The sequence below is a fragment of the Pelobates fuscus genome, chromosome 2 (genome assembly GCF_036172605.1).
Source record: "Pelobates fuscus isolate aPelFus1 chromosome 2, aPelFus1.pri, whole genome shotgun sequence".
NCBI classification, from domain to species: Eukaryota; Metazoa; Chordata; class Amphibia; order Anura; family Pelobatidae; genus Pelobates; species Pelobates fuscus.
Window position 1 is genome coordinate 5,189,075 of NC_086318.1, and position 18,195 is coordinate 5,207,269.

General features: G+C 44.2%; 1 protein-coding gene across 1 annotated transcript in view; it reads right to left on the reverse strand.

The window, feature by feature from the left end:
• The window catches only part of GTF3C2 (general transcription factor IIIC subunit 2), a 118,716-nt gene that overhangs the window by 25,642 nt on the left and 74,879 nt on the right, over window positions 1-18,195 (reverse strand). Inside the window, exons 11-17 of the mRNA XM_063441884.1 lie at window positions 16,996-17,027; window positions 16,102-16,231; window positions 13,538-13,679; window positions 12,117-12,278; window positions 11,361-11,448; window positions 10,056-10,184; window positions 8,206-8,382 (exon numbers count right to left, since the gene is read on the reverse strand). Of these exons, the coding sequence (XP_063297954.1) occupies window positions 8,206-8,382; window positions 10,056-10,184; window positions 11,361-11,448; window positions 12,117-12,278; window positions 13,538-13,679; window positions 16,102-16,231; window positions 16,996-17,027 (860 nt within the window). The remainder of the gene's footprint in view (window positions 1-8,205; window positions 8,383-10,055; window positions 10,185-11,360; window positions 11,449-12,116; window positions 12,279-13,537; window positions 13,680-16,101; window positions 16,232-16,995; window positions 17,028-18,195) is intronic.

Here is an 18,195-nt window from a genome sequence, read left to right on the forward strand (position 1 = left end):
ATCTATCATTGTAACCCAAATACCCAGCACAGAAATCTATCATTGTAACCCAAATACCCAGCACAGAAATCTATCATTGTAACCCAAATACCCAGCACAGAAATCTATCATTGTAACCCAAATACCCAGCACAGAAATCTATCATTGTAACCCAAATACCCAGCACAGAAATCTATCATTGTAACCCAAATACCCAGACAGAAATCTATCATTGTAACCCAAATACCAGCACAGAAATCTATCATTGTAACCCAAATACCCGCACAGAAATCTATCATTGTAACCCAAATACCCAGCACAGAAATCTATCATTGTAACCCAAATACCCAGCACAGAAATCTATCATTGTAACCCAAATACCCAGCACAGAAATCTATCATTGTAACCCAATACCCAGCACAGAAATCTATCATTGTAACCCAAATACCCAGCACAGAAATCTATCATTGTAACCCAAATACCCGGCACAGAAATCTATCATTGTAACCCAAATACCCAGCACAGAAATCTATCATTGTAACCCAAATACCCGGACAGAAATCTATCATTGTAACCCAAATACCCAGCACAGAAATCTATCATTGTAACCCAAATACCCAGCACAGAAATCTATCATTGTAACCCAAATACCCAGCACAGAAATCTATCATTGTAACCCAAATACCCAGCACAGAAATCTATCATTGTAACCCAAATACCCAGCACAGAAATCTATCATTGTAACCCAAATACCCAGCACAGAAATCTATCATTGTAACCCAAATACCCAGCACAGAAATCTATCATTGTAACCCAAATACCCGGACAGAAATCTATCACTGTAACCCAAATACCCAGCACAGAAATCTATCATTGTAACCCAAATACCCAGCACAGAAATCTATCATTGTAACCCAAATACCCAGCACAGAAATCTATCATTGTAACCCTAATACCCAGCACAGAAATCTATCATTGTAACCCAAATACCCGGACAGAAATCTATCATTGTAACCCAAATACCCAGCACAGAAATCTATCATTGTAACCCAAATACCCGGCACAGAAATCTATCATTGTAACCCAAATACCCAGCACAGAAATCTATCATTGTAACCCAAATACCCAGCACAGAAATCTATCATTGTAACCCAAATACCCAGCACAGAAATCTATCATTGTAACCCAAATACCCGGCACAGAAATCTATCATTGTAACCCAAATACCCAGCACAGAAATCTATCATTGTAACCCAAATACCCGGCACAGAAATCTATCATTGTAACCCAAATACCCAGACAGAAATCTATCATTGTAACCCAAATACCCAGCACAGAAATCTATCATTGTAACCCAAATACCCAGCACAGAAATCTATCATTGTAACCCAAATACCCAGCACAGAAATCTATCATTGTAACCCAAATACCCAGCACAGAAATCTATCATTGTAACCCAAATACCAGCACAGAAATCTATCATTGTAACCCAAATACCCAGCACAGAAATCTATCATTGTAACCCAAATACCCAGCACAGAAATCTATCATTGTAACCCAAATACCCGGCACAGAAATCTATCATTGTAACCCAAATACCCAGCACAGAAATCTATCATTGTAACCCAAATACCCAGCACAGAAATCTATCATTGTAACCCCAATACCCAGCACAGAAATCTATCATTGTAACCCAAATACCCAGCACAGAAATCTATCACTGTAACCCAAATACCCGGCACAGAAATCTATCATTGTAACCCAAATACCCAGCACAGAAATCTATCATTGTAACCCAAATACCCAGCACAGAAATCTATCATTGTAACCCAAATACCCAGCACAGAAATCTATCATTGTAACCCAAATACCCAGCACAGAAATCTATCATTGTAACCCAAATACCCAGCACAGAAATCTATCATTGTAACCCAAATACCAGCACAGAAATCTATCATTGTAACCCAAATACCCAGCACAGAAATCTATCATTGTAACCCAAATACCCAGCACAGAAATCTATCATTGTAACCCAAATACCCAGACAGAAATCTATCATTGTAACCCAAATACCCAGCACAGAAATCTATCATTGTAACCCAAATACCCGGACAGAAATCTATCATTGTAACCCAAATACCCAGCACAGAAATCTATCATTGTAACCCAAATACCCAGCACAGAAATCTATCATTGTAACCCAAATACCCGGACAGAAATCTATCATTGTAACCCAAATACCCAGCACAGAAATCTATCATTGTAACCCAAATACCCAGCACAGAAATCTATCATTGTAACCCAAATACCAGCACAGAAATCTATCATTGTAACCCAAATACCCAGCACAGAAATCTATCATTGTAACCCAAATACCCAGCACAGAAATCTATCATTGTAACCCAAATACCCAGCACAGAAATCTATCATTGTAACCCAAATACCCAGCACAGAAATCTATCATTGTAACCCAAATACCCAGACAGAAATCTATCATTGTAACCCAAATACCCGCACAGAAATCTATCATTGTAACCCTAATACCCAGCACAGAAATCTATCATTGTAACCCAAATACCCAGCACAGAAATCTATCATTGTAACCCAAATACCCAGCACAGAAATCTATCATTGTAACCCAAATACCCAGCACAGAAATCTATCATTGTAACCCAAATACCCAGCACAGAAATCTATCATTGTAACCCAAATACCCAGCACAGAAATCTATCATTGTAACCCAAATACCCAGCACAGAAATCTATCATTGTAACCCAAATACCCGGCACAGAAATCTATCATTGTAACCCAAATACCCAGCACAGAAATCTATCATTGTAACCCAAATACCCGGACAGAAATCTATCATTGTAACCCAAATACCCAGCACAGAAATCTATCATTGTAACCCAAATACCCAGCACAGAAATCTATCATTGTAACCCAAATACCCAGCACAGAAATCTATCATTGTAACCCAAATACCCAGCACAGAAATCTATCATTGTAACCCAAATACCCAGCACAGAAATCTATCATTGTAACCCAAATACCCGGACAGAAATCTATCATTGTAACCCAAATACCCGGACAGAAATCTATCATTGTAACCCAAATACCCGGACAGAAATCTATCACTGTAACCCAAATACCCAGCACAGAAATCTATCATTGTAACCCAAATACCCAGCACAGAAATCTATCATTGTAACCCAAATACCCAGACAGAAATCTATCATTGTAACCCTAATACCCAGCACAGAAATCTATCATTGTAACCCAAATACCCGGACAGAAATCTATCATTGTAACCCAAATACCCAGCACAGAAATCTATCATTGTAACCCAAATACCCGGCACAGAAATCTATCATTGTAACCCAAATACCCAGCACAGAAATCTATCATTGTAACCCAAATACCCAGCACAGAAATCTATCATTGTAACCCAAATACCCGGCACAGAAATCTATCATTGTAACCCAAATACCCAGCACAGAAATCTATCATTGTAACCCAAATACCCGGCACAGAAATCTATCATTGTAACCCAAATACCCAGACAGAAATCTATCATTGTAACCCAAATACCCAGCACAGAAATCTATCATTGTAACCCAAATACCCAGCACAGAAATCTATCATTGTAACCCAAATACCCAGCACAGAAATCTATCATTGTAACCCAAATACCCAGACAGAAATCTATCATTGTAACCCAAATACCAGCACAGAAATCTATCATTGTAACCCAAATACCCAGCACAGAAATCTATCATTGTAACCCAAATACCCAGCACAGAAATCTATCATTGTAACCCAAATACCAGCACAGAAATCTATCATTGTAACCCAAATACCCAGCACAGAAATCTATCATTGTAACCCAAATACCCAGCACAGAAATCTATCATTGTAACCCAAATACCCAGCACAGAAATCTATCATTGTAACCCAAATACCCAGCACAGAAATCTATCATTGTAACCCAAATACCCAGCACAGAAATCTATCATTGTAACCCAAATACCCAGACAGAAATCTATCATTGTAACCCAAATACCCAGCACAGAAATCTATCATTGTAACCCAAATACCCAGCACAGAAATCTATCATTGTAACCCAAATACCCAGCACAGAAATCTATCATTGTAACCCAAATACCCAGCACAGAAATCTATCATTGTAACCCAAATACCCAGACAGAAATCTATCATTGTAACCCAAATACCAGCACAGAAATCTATCATTGTAACCCAAATACCCGGCACAGAAATCTATCATTGTAACCCAAATACCCGGCACAGAAATCTATCATTGTAACCCAAATACCCAGCACAGAAATCTATCATTGTAACCCAAATACCCAGCACAGAAATCTATCATTGTAACCCAAATACCCAGCACAGAAATCTATCATTGTAACCCAAATACCCAGCACAGAAATCTATCATTGTAACCCAAATACCCGGACAGAAATCTATCACTGTAACCCAAATACCCAGCACAGAAATCTATCATTGTAACCCAAATACCCGGACAGAAATCTATCATTGTAACCCAAATACCCAGCACAGAAATCTATCATTGTAACCCAAATACCCAGCACAGAAATCTATCATTGTAACCCAAATACCCAGCACAGAAATCTATCATTGTAACCCAAATACCCAGCACAGAAATCTATCATTGTAACCCAAATACCCAGCACAGAAATCTATCATTGTAACCCAAATACCCAGCACAGAAATCTATCATTGTAACCCAAATACCCAGCACAGAAATCTATCATTGTAACCCAAATACCCAGCACAGAAATCTATCATTGTAACCCAAATACCCAGCACAGAAATCTATCATTGTAACCCAAATACCCAGACAGAAATCTATCATTGTAACCCAAATACCCAGACAGAAATCTATCATTGTAACCCAAATACCCAGCACAGAAATCTATCATTGTAACCCAAATACCCAGACAGAAATCTATCATTGTAACCCAAATACCCAGCACAGAAATCTATCATTGTAACCCAAATACCCAGCACAGAAATCTATCATTGTAACCCAAATACCCGGCACAGAAATCTATCATTGTAACCCAAATACCCAGCACAGAAATCTATCATTGTAACCCAAATACCCAGCACAGAAATCTATCATTGTAACCCAAATACCCAGCACAGAAATCTATCATTGTAACCCAAATACCCAGCACAGAAATCTATCATTGTAACCCAAATACCAGCACAGAAATCTATCATTGTAACCCAAATACCCAGCACAGAAATCTATCATTGTAACCCAAATACCCAGCACAGAAATCTATCATTGTAACCCAAATACCCAGCACAGAAATCTATCATTGTAACCCAAATACCCAGCACAGAAATCTATCATTGTAACCCAAATACCCAGCACAGAAATCTATCATTGTAACCCAAATACCCGGCACAGAAATCTATCATTGTAACCCAAATACCCAGACAGAAATCTATCATTGTAACCCAAATACCCGGCACAGAAATCTATCACTGTAACCCAAATACCCAGCACAGAAATCTATCATTGTAACCCAAATACCCAGCACAGAAATCTATCATTGTAACCCAAATACCCAGCACAGAAATCTATCATTGTAACCCAAATACCCAGCACAGAAATCTATCATTGTAACCCAAATACCCAGCACAGAAATCTATCATTGTAACCCAAATACCCAGCACAGAAATCTATCATTGTAACCCAAATACCCAGCACAGAAATCTATCATTGTAACCCAAATACCAGCACAGAAATCTATCATTGTAACCCAAATACCCAGCACAGAAATCTATCATTGTTCTATCATTGTAACCCAAATACCCAGCACAGAAATCTATCATTGTAACCCAAATACCCAGCACAGAAATCTATCATTGTAACCCAAATACCCAGACAGAAATCTATCATTGTAACCCAAATACCCGGCACAGAAATCTATCATTGTAACCCAAATACCCAGCACAGAAATCTTTGCATAGGTGTATATATCATGCCCCTGCAGTCTCACTGCTCAATTCTCTGCAATTTAGGAGTTAAATCACTTTGTTTATGCAACCCTAGTCACACCTTCCTGCATGTGACCTACACAGCCTTCCTAAACCCTTCCTGTAAAAAGTCATCTAGTGTTTAAACTTCCTTGTTTGGCAAATTCTGTTAATTTTAGAATGTTGTGTCTCTGTTAATAGCTTGCCAGATACTGCAGGAGCTGTCCATGTGTGATTAAAGTTCAATTTACAGAGCAGGAGACCAACACTTCTAAATTAAGTTAAAATTGGTTGAAAATGAAACCATTTTTCATGTAACTTAATTTATTTGTCCAATGTGCAATATGGAACCAAAGACAATACAAACAGATTTCATCCCTGACACGGGATCCAGATAGACTCTGTATCAGAGATACTAAAAAATAAAGATAAATTGATCAAATTCAAAATCCCAGATCCCTGCACCTGTGAGAAGAGGGAGGGCGACTGAAAGTGATGGAGGATATGTATACAACCCAGGAGGGCTCTGGAAACGTTTCGTACCACCTCAAACTATAGCATATGGCTCCTGCACATGCCCCAGTGCACATGTCTGGTGTAAGAAATACTTGTGGCCACTGTTGCATGTTTCCTAGCTATGCACAAAAGTTGATTTATCGAGATACAAATGATATTAATTCCGTATGTTGAAAAGAACCAGGAAATGGCTGTATCCAGACAATAGAATCAAACTAATCCCTCAGTACACGCCGTGTACATAGCAAGATTCTTTGTGTTAAATGGTCACTGTACATGTCATTAGCACAGAGTTACATAGCGTGAAAAGAAACAGGTGTCCATCAAGTTCAGTTTATTCATATTGAATCTAAGGACATCTGTCGCCACCATTTTTAATATTATTGTAAGAATCCTTGCAGCATGTAATGAAACGATTTGGCATTTTTTAAATGAAGTGTATATAAAAATACCTGAAAATGTGGCCTCTACTTTCACAGAACACTAGATCTCCCTGCCATAGTGTTACACCTTCGGTCGGACTGCGGTAGAATCGGACTCTCTTACCGCTGCCAAGATAATACCACAGAGGACACACACGAGTCTCATAAGTGAGAGACGGTTATGATCTTCAGTATGCCATATGATGACAGTATTATAATAGTACATACAATGTAACGATACTCAATGTTGACATGAGCCAGAAAGCTCAATTTCGACGTGCGTCTAATGAGTTCAATGAACGCTAGGCTCCATGTATCATAACTTAGTGTGGCGAAAGTAACCTTGCCACTGGTTTTTGGAGGGGCCTGTTTGCCAACCTCCCACCCTGTGACTATGGCCCCTTTCATTTATTTTGTCTGAGAGACCCTAATTGTGCCTATTGGGACTGTGAACAATGTCTCTTCGAACGGTCGAAGTGACACTTCGAATACAGTCAAAGTGTTGAAGTAGTCGCCATTCAAACACGTGGCGGCCATTTTATTTAGTCGAACGGGTTCAGTGTGTTTGCCGCCAAGTTCATGGAACTCAAATCGGACACGCAACGGAACGAACACCGCTGAAAAGTTACCTTCCAGGAAACTTTGACAATTCAAACGGAGTTCGGTGAGTTGAAGCCCACGAACAAGGGACACACATTAACTATGTCCATTCACAATTACATTCGACAATTTGAACGGTACTACGACTGTTTAACATAGACCGGCCGCACAGCCTAATTCTCTGTTCCTGCTACACTCTCTGGAGTAGGAGAGGTCTGCCCACTGGGAGCTGGATCCTGGTCTTGGGTCCTAGGTGGGTGGAGGACGGCGAGACCCCAACCAAGCGGAGGCGGTTCGTGGAGTCTACAGTGCTTATGGTGTCTGGTGGAGTGCTTGGAGAATCGATTGACAGAGGTACCCGGTCGGGGTGCCAGAAAGTCCGTCACACTTAGTATTCACATAAATGAATAACAGACATGAAAAAAAGACCGAGACCAATTCCCACAGACAAACAAAAATCTTATGGAAAGCATTCCCAAACAAAGATGGCGACTGTAGCTCCATATCAATGCCCATGGTCTCCTAATGGGAACCAGCTCACATAGTTGCGACTGTCAGGTGTCCACATCCAAATTGGAATTCTAACGGTGCTCCAGCATTGGAGCTCACTGCTCCCCCATCTCATACATACAGATACTCGCCCTTTCTCATTACTTACCAGGTCCGTGTCTTGAAAAAGGAAACTGTAGTGTCCTTCTGCTGCCCGGAAGGATTTGGGTTTGAAATGTCCCCAATCGCTGCTCTCTACCAAGGGTCCTACGGGAAGTTCTGGGACAGCAGGAGAAGGGTCAGAGGATGAGGGGGTGAGTGGAAGGAAGTCTGCTTTGTACACCGGCTGAAAAAATGACACATTATTAGTAAGGAAAAAAATAAGCCAAGATAGTAGGACTTCTAATGCCGGTTTCAAATGTGACCCACTCACTGCGCCTGATCTGATCTGAACAGGTGGAAGTGACAACTGCTGAAGGTATACCATCCCTGCACCATGCAAGACAACACAGGGCTGTGGAATGTGGGAAGGCTTTTTGAAGGTATTTTTAGTTGTGAGGTCAGTTTTTGGATAGGAGCAGGGCTTGGCAGACCCCTCGAGACATATGCCATGTCCTCCAAAAATGCTGTGACACCAGTTTAAAAAAAATATTTTATAAAAAGGATTGATTGAAAACCAGTGGGTCTGTGGCTCTAGAATCTGAAAAATACAAAATAACTAGGGAGGTCTGCTCCCCAATACTACCAGATAATACTGTGGTTCTGCAACCCATTATGTGGGACTGGTTCCAAAATCCTACCAAAAATGTAGTGGCTTCCAATCTTAAAATCAGCCAGATAATATGCTGGGTCTGCATCCTAAAGATAATTAGGATCCAATTATATAACGAGGGCTTGCAATATTGACCAGATACCAAGGATTGGATCATAAAACAAAACTAGTCTGGCTGTGGCAGACAAGCTCGGACATCTACTCATAACATAGTCTCTCATCGTGAGGACGTCCCTGCTCAATGACCAGTCAATGGACCTTTTACACGTGTGGAGTGCTTCACATAGACCTATTCAATGTCTTAAAACAACCTGGGCATCCTCTTTTATGGATTAAAGGGACACTATAGTCACCTAAACAACTTTAGCTTAATGAAGCAGTGTTGGGTGTACAGATCATGTCGCTGCAGTCCCAATGCTCCATTCTCTGCCATTCAGGAGTTAATCACTTTTGTTCTTGTTTATGCAGCCCCAGCCAGACCTCCCCTGGTATCATTTTTAATCAGATCTTACAGCACAGTATGTTTACTTTAGAAGTTCTAATCTCCTGCCTGAGGCAGCGCCGCTCCTCCTTCTGGCTCCGTCGGGCGAGACTGATCCCGCCCACCGGCCGAGGAGACCTAATGCGCATGCGCAGCAATGCCACGCATGCGCATTAGAGCTCCCCATAGGAAAGCATTGAAAATGCTTTTCAATGCTTTCCTATGAGGAAATGAGCGACGCTGGAGCTGCAGCGACGCTGGAGCTGCAGCGACGCTCTAGCACAGGTTTTCTGTGCTATGAAGGAGGAAGTGACCTCTAGTGGCTGTCTAGTAGACAGCCACTAGAGGTGGAGTTAACCCTGCAATGTAATTATTGCAGTTTATACAAAACTGCAATAATTACAGTTGCAGGGTTAGGAGTAGTGGGAGTTGGCACCCAGACCACTCCAATGAGCAGAAGTGGTCTGGGTACCTATAGTGTCCCTTTAACCCCTTAAGGACACATGACATGTGTGACAGGTCATGATTCCCTTTTATTCCAGAGGTTTGGTCCTTAAGGGGTTAAAGTTCAATCAATAGAACAGAAGCGACAAGCATCTAAAGTGAACACACTGTGTTGTAACATTGGACTGAAAATTAAGCCATTTTGAGATTGCAGGGGCATTATCTACACAATAAAATGGCTTCATTAAACTAGAGTTGTTTTGGTGGGATTTACATTTTATTTAAAAAAAACAAAACAAAAAAAACAACCTATAATACTTACAAATCTGCGATCCGCAGGCCGCTTGATGTTTAAGGAGTGAACGTTGAGATTCGGCAGCAAAATAACAATCATCTCCCCGGTGACATCTCCAGCAGAAACTGAGCCCAGCCAGTCTGAGCCAGAGATACTCTGCAAACAGACACAAAATACACAGATTGCACATTGTATTCACACCAGTCAGCATGCTACATATATAGATATAACTATGATTAACACAGGGGATGATGGGCTTTCTCCACTCAGGACAGTAAACAAACAAAATAACACAATGACCGGCTCTGCCCTGAACTATTATCAGACCTGGCTGAATTTATACATAAAGACCGGCTCTGCCCGGAGCCATTATTAGACATGGCTGAATTTATACATAAGGACCGACTCTGCCCGGAGCCATTATCAGACCTGGCTGAATTTATACATAAGGACCGACTCTGCCCGGAGTTATCATCAGACCTGGCTGAATTCATACGCTATTATCAGACATGGCTGAAATTATTAACTATGAAAGAGTGCAGTGTCTCAATAACCGGATATTGATAATAAAGACAAGGGTTATATATAGACATTTTGCAGTTTTGTACAAATACGCACTTTATTTTATGTATAAAGTGGTTATTACACTTTTGTACATTGGTGACTTGTTTTCCTGCCAAAAAACATTTTTGAAGGATTATTTTTTTAGTCCTTAAATAAAAAGTGAGTGAAACTGCTAACCTGTCACGAGAACCAGCAAGGTGACAGTCAAGGAAACAGATTTTTATAAAAAAGGCACACTTTTGTAGATTTATATATATATTAGTAAAGTAAAATGGAAGAAAATAAAGTGACAAAAAGGCACAGGAAGGAATATTTTTACGCAAATAAGGGAATAAAGAATGCATGACACTGTCTATAGATAACTCCCAACATGGCTTGTCCCACAAAGGCAAACCTAACAGACAAAACAGGCCGCTAGAAAACAATATCCCGTTCAATAACGCCAAATGTGCGCCAGCTGAGTTGCGTCCATGGCGAAATGGCCCGGATAATATCACTGACTCAATGTGAGTGCCACAGCGTTATTCAACTAAATATTGTAATATGGAAGCACAACATGGCTGCCATATAACGGACACGCAATAATAATGCAGTAATTAACCATAAGTACTGCACAAATGAAGGATTTCATTGTATGTTTTGTTAACATCCACATCCCAACTTAAAGCACATTACCTCCCTAGTATGGTGAAAGGTATACAGCGCAGCAGAATATGCCGCCATTTTATAAATGATAAAAGTTACAGGATGACAATGTGTGTGCCTTACCCAGACAGTTCCTTTCCGTGGAGTCAGAAAATACGGCTTGTAGCCCTGGAAGCCAGAGTCCACAAAATGAATCCCACATAGTCCGTGGCTACAGAAATAAAGAATACAATAAACAAAGTATGGAGAGACTATTTAACAAAAAGCATAACCATCTGGGTGCTAATCCTCACTGGTATTCCCTCAAATACCAACATAAATAGTAGTCATGATAAGAAAGAGAATGCACACCAAAAAAGTCACAAAAGTAACTTAACCTGGTTTAATAAGCCAATATCAAATTACAGGCAAAAATAAACAATATAGTAAAGTGACATAATAGGCACAAAACATAAATCAAAAAATCAAGAATAATTACCAAAAGTTCTCACAAGCCTAATAGGGCAGAAACAGGACACAAAAACTAACCACCCAACGTTTCGGCACCTCCTGGTTCTTGATAAAGGCAACCAGGAGGTGCCGAAACGTTGGGTGGTTAGTTTTTGTGTCCTGTTTCTGCCCTATTAGGCTTGTGAGAACTTTTGGTAATTATTCTTGATTTTTTGATTTATGTTTTGTGCCTATTATGTCACTTTACTATATTGTTTATTTTTGCCTGTAATTTGATATTGGCTTATTAAACCAGGTTAAGTTACTTTTGTGACTTTTTTGGTGTGCATTCTCTTTCTTATCATGACTACAGAAATAAAGAAAACGCTATTATAGACATTCGTCATTAGACGAATTTAGTCAATTTAAACATGGTTCATGGTTACTCACGAGGCATAGCAGTTTTCTTGTGCCACAGCCACGCCACAATATGGCAGCAACCAGGCAATTTCTGTGCTCAAGAAACGCTTGATGTTGTTTATTGGCTCATAAAGACGGCGCAGGTCCCAGAACTTCAGATGACGGTCACTTCCAGCTGTCACTAGGAAGTTACTGAATGGAGAATATGAAACAAATTGTCAAAACTGGAAAAGTACTCACTGCAGAAAATAAACACTGTCGTCATGGGATGGAATGTAGCTGGCCAGGCAGTGCCGTCATTGGATGGAATGTAGCTGGTCAGGCAGTGCCGTCATGGGATGGAATGTAGCTGGTCAGGCAGTGCCATCATTGGATGGAATGTAGCTGGTCAGGCAGTGCCGTCATGGGATGGAATGTAGCTGGTCAGGCAGTGCCGTCATGGGATGGAATGTAGCTAGTCAGGCAGTGCCATCATTGGATGGAATGTAGCTGGTCAGGCAGTGCCATCATTGGATGGAATGTAGCTGGTCAGGCAGTGCCATCATTGGATGGAATGTAGCTGGTCAGGCAGTGCCATCATTGGATGGAATGTAGCTGGTCAGGCAGTGCCGTCATTGGATGGAATGTAGCTGGTCAGGCAGTGCCGTCATGGGATGGAATGTAGCTGGTCAGGCAGTGCCATCATTGGATGGAATGTAGCTGGTCAGGCAGTGCCATCATTGGATGGAATGTAGCTGGTCAGGCAGTGCAGTCATGGGATGGAATGTAGCTTGTCAGGCAGTGCCGTCATGAGATGGAATGTAGCTTGTCAGGCAGTGCCGTCATGAGATGGAATGTAGCTGGTCAGGCAGTGCAGTCATTGGATGGAATGTAACTGGTCAGGCAGTGCAGTCATTGGATGGAATGTAGCTGGTCAGGCAGTGCCGTCATGGGATGGAATGTAGCTTGTCAGGCAGTGCCGTCATGAGATGGAATGTAACTGGTCAGGCAGTGCAGTCATTGGATGGAATGTAACTGGTCAGGCAGTGCAGTCATTGGATGGAATGTAGCTGGTCAGGCAGTGCCGTCATGGGATGGAATGTAGCTTGTCAGGCAGTGCCGTCATGAGATGGAATGTAACTGGTAGGCAGTGCAGTCATTGGATGGAATGTAGCTGGTCAGGCAGTGCCGTCATTGGATGGAATGTAGCTGGTCAGGCAGTGCCGTCATGGGATGGAATGTAGTTGGTCAGGCAGTGCCGTCATGGGATGGAATGTAGTTGGTCAGGCAGTGCCGTCATTGGATGGAATGTAGCTGGTCAGGCAGTGCAGTCATTGGATGGAATGTAGCTGGCCAGGCAGTGCCATCATTGGATGGAATGTAGCTGGTCAGGCAGTGCAGTCATTGGATGGAATGTAGCTGGCCAGGCAGTGCAGTCATTGGATGGAATGTAGCTGCTCAGTTTTTTTTACCTGTTTGCTTTACACCACTCTACACTACGCACAGCGTGGTCATGTGCCTGGAAGCTGTTGAAGGGGTATTGCTTAATTACTCTGCCCTGTCGGACCTTCTGCAACGCTGACTTTGTCTTTAAATCCCAGATAGACACAGTACCTGCCGGACAGGAAACAGACATGGATAGACTATGTCCTCTACATATATATGTTAATTAAAAAAAATGTTGTTGCTTCACCGAGTAACCATGATATAAAAGTCTAAACCCCTGGGAGTTGGGAGCAGAGCACCCCCTAAACCCCTGGGAGTTGGGAGCAGAGCACCCCCTAAACCCCTGGGAGTTGGGAGCAGAGCACCCCCTAAACCCCTGGGAGTTGGGAGCAGAGCACCCCCTAAACCCCTGGGAGTTGGGAGCAGAGCACCCCCTAAACCCCTGGGAGTTGGGAGCAGAGCACCCCCTAAACCCCTGGGAGATGGGAGCAGAGCACCCCCTAAACCCCTGGGAGATGGGAGCAGAGCACCCCCTAAACCCCTGGGAGATGGGAGCAGAGCACCCCCTAAACCCCTGGGAGATGGGAGCAGAGCACCCCCTAAACCCCTGGGAGATGGGAGCAGAGCACCCCCTAAACCCCTGGGAGATGGGAGCAGAGCACCCCCTAAACCCCTGGGAGATGGGAGCAGAGCACCCCCTAAACCCCTGGGAGATGGGAGCAGAGCACCCCCTAAACCCCTGGGAGATGGGAGCAGAGCACCCCCTAAACCCCTGGGAGATGGGAGCAGAGCACCCCCTAAACCCCTGGGAGATGGGAGCAGAGCACCCCCTAAACCCCTGGGAGATGGGAGCAGAGCACCCCCTAAACCCCTGGGAGATGGGAGCAGAGCACCCCCTAAACCCCTGGGAGATGGGAGCAGAGCACCCCCTAAACCCCTGGGAGATGGGAGCAGAGCACCCCCTAAACCCCTGGGAGATGGGAGCAGAGCACCCCCTAAACCCCTGGGAGATGGGAGCAGAGCACCCCCTAAACCCCTGGGAGATGGGAGCAGAGCACCCCCTAAACCCCTGGGAGATGGGAGCAGAGCACCCCCTAAACCCCTGGGAGATGGGAGCAGAGCACCCCCTAAACCCCTGGGAGATGGGAGCAGAGCACCCCCTAAACCCCTGGGAGATGGGAGCAGAGCACCCCCTAAACCCCTGGGAGATGGGAGCAGAGCACCCCCTAAACCCCTGGGAGATGGGAGCAGAGCACCCCCTAAACCCCTGGGAGATGGGAGCAGAGCACCCCCTAAACCCCTGGGAGATGGGAGCAGAGCACCCCCTAAACCCCTGGGAGATGGGAGCAGAGCACCCCCTAAACCCCTGGGAGATGGGAGCAGAGCACCCCCTAAACCCCTGGGAGATGGGAGCAGACCACCCCCTAAACCCCTGGGAGATGGGAGCAGACCACCCCCTAAACCCCTGGGAGATGGGAGCAGACCACCCCCTAAACCCCTGGGAGATGGGAGCAGACCACCCCCTAAACCCCTGGGAGATGGGAGCAGACCACCCCCTAAACCCCTGGGAGATGGGAGCAGACCACCCCCTAAACCCCTGGGAGATGGGAGCAGACCACCCCCTAAACCCCTGGGAGATGGGAGCAGACCACCCCCTAAACCCCTGGGAGTTGGGAGCAGACCACCCCCTAAACCCCTGGGAGTTGGGAGCAGACCACCCCCTAAACCCCTGGGAGTTGGGAGCAGACCACCCCCTAAACCCCTGGGAGTTGGGAGCAGACCACCCCCTAAACCCCTGGGAGTTGGGAGCAGACCACCCCCTAAACCCCTGGGAGTTGGGAGCAGACCACCCCCTAAACCCCTGGGAGTTGGGAGCAGACCACCCCCTAAACCCCTGGGAGTTGGGAGCAGACCACCCCCTAAACCCCTGGGAGTTGGGAGCAGAGAACACCCTAAACCCCTGGGAGTTGGGAGCAGAGAACACCCTAAACCCCTGGGAGTTGGGAGCAGAGAACACCCTAAACCCCTGGGAGTTGGGAGCAGAGAACACCCTAAACCCCTGGGAGTTGGGAGCAGAGAACACCCTAAACCCCTGGGAGTTGGGAGCAGAGAACACCCTAAACCCCTGGGAGTTGGGAGCAGAGAACACCCTAAACCCCTGGGAGTTGGGAGCAGACCACCCCTTAAACTCGTGGGATTTGGGAGCAGAGAACCCCTAAAGCCTTGGGAATGGAGCACCCTAAACCCCTAGGAATTAAAAGAATAACACCCCAGCATATTTATGGATTAGACACTAAATTGTGTCCATGAAAAAAAAAATTAGGGAGATAATGTGACAAAACATGGTGACACAGGGAGCTGGGTTACGTGGACACACATGGTGACACGGGGAGCTGGGTTACGTGGACACACATGGTGACACGGTGAGCTGGGTTACGTGGACACACATGGTGACACGGTGAGCTGGGTTACGTGGACACACATGGTGACACGGGGAGCTGGGTTACGTGGACACACATGGTGACACGGTGAGCTGGGTTACGTGGACACACATGGTGACATATTTTATGACCACAAAAAGGCAACTCACCATCGTAGAATCCAGCAGCCAAGTGATTGTGGGGTTTGGAAGGCACCCATGCCAGAGTGAAGCACTGCCCATTCTCTCCAAGGTTACGGCATTTGATTGAACCAACCTGCAATCTCACAACGCAATCCACCTGGAAGGCAACATGCCCACAAAAAGAAAAAGCACAGGCGCACAGTGAGCAGTTAGGGTTTCTAAAAGACGCCAACTTATGTTACTCCGACTCACATGCCCCATAGCTAACCTCAGAGTATGGTTTGATGATTTTGGGGTGATATTGCACAGCTTGCAGGCAGTGTTCTTTCTGTTATACCCCAACCCCGTCAGGCACAGCACTTTCACTGGACCACACAATCCATCTTTGTCCCCATAAAGAGGATTTGTCTCGTTCTGCCTCAATTACTTTAATTAAAAAGGACGCGCCGATGGCTAAGTGAATATTGACCCAGAGACTGACACAGGGAGATAGCATTTTATTGGGTCTGACAGAGATTTATTGGAAGAATGGGTCTTTGTCTGTTTCAGAGAACACAGAGCGAACTTCCTTTTAGATCCAACACAGAGCACGGGGGAGGAGGAGAGGGGTCAATGGTAAACGTGTAGGGAGAAAGCTGGGGGAGCAGAAGAGACTGGGTAGTTGACCATATACACAGAGGGGGTACACACCAAAAAAGTAAAGGAGTAGAACAGAGAGACCTGTGGGCAGCTAGATGTATACACAAAGCATGGGGGGGGGGGGGAGTGCGGCAAGACATCAATATACAGAGAGAGGCAGCAGAGATAGATCCAGAGAAAGCAGGTGCACAGTGTCACTCAGAATATGGGGGGGCATTACAGGGTCGCACAGAATATGGGGGGACAGTACAGGGTCACACACAGTATAGGTAAAGATCTTACCTTACATATAGTGAGCTCATCACTTTGGTAGCCTGGGGAGAGAGGAGTATAAATGTGATTGCGATGCAGAACATGTATTGTATTGAGATAAATTTGAAGTTTTTTTATGGTGTGTGCAGACTGACAGTTTTCTTTCCACAGAGATTGCCGGCGCAGGGAAGAGAGACAGACAAACAGCCCAGATGAGAGAGAAGGAGGGGGAGATGAGAGAGAAGCCATTCATGGTTTTATCCCCTGGGAGGACGGTTATCAGCCATAACGGCCCAGGCAGGGAGTCTATCAATCACTGCGCAGTAATGCTGGGAGAAAGCACTCAGCCATATCGCTGCCATCTGGAGTACGCCGCTCGCTCATTACACGTTTTATGATGATAATCAGAATGCTTTCGATCTGACAGTCTCAGAACGAGCATTACTTTTTAGTATGATTATTGACTTTCTTATAGCGCCAACTTATTCCATAACGCTTTACAATAATACTTCATTACACACTCTGCAATGGCGGATTTACCCTGGAAGCTAAAAAGGTGTATTGTTTGCTATTAAATAGTGCTTGCCCAATATCTGCATTCTCTCTATGTACACAGTACTCCGTTATCATAAGGGGGGGATTGGCAGAACATGGCGGGAGGAGAGTAGCGTGCAGCTCTGTTAGTGGAAATATAACTCTCGTGTTAAAGGGACGTTACAGGCACGCAGACCATGTCATCTCATTAAAAAGCCCAGGTCGGTTTCCCTGCAATGGAAAACGTTACCATTCCTGAGAAACTACAATGTTTACATGGCAGGGTTAAGTCCACCTCTAGTGGCAGTCTTCCCTAACAGATTTTGACTCTGTGAAACGATAGTGGACGTCCTCAAGCTGTGCACGAGCATGTCTATTTTGTATTGAGCATGTCATTTGTATTCCTGACGCTAGAGTGGTGAGCTTAGGACAGTACGGGCATCTACAGTGACTAAATCAAGTCTCTTCATTAACATGAGGAAGAGCAGCTCAGTGAGATTTGGGAAGACACAGAGTGATAGAGGATTTCAATCGACCTGGACCCAAAATCGTCCACATTCCTTGACCTCCACAGAGCCTGCAGTCGCAGCTTCAACAAAAAGGAGTTATCTACTAAATATCAAAATAAACATTCAATGAAGGGTTGCTTTAAGTACGGATTTAAAAAAAATCTATATCGGCATTACAACTTTGTCA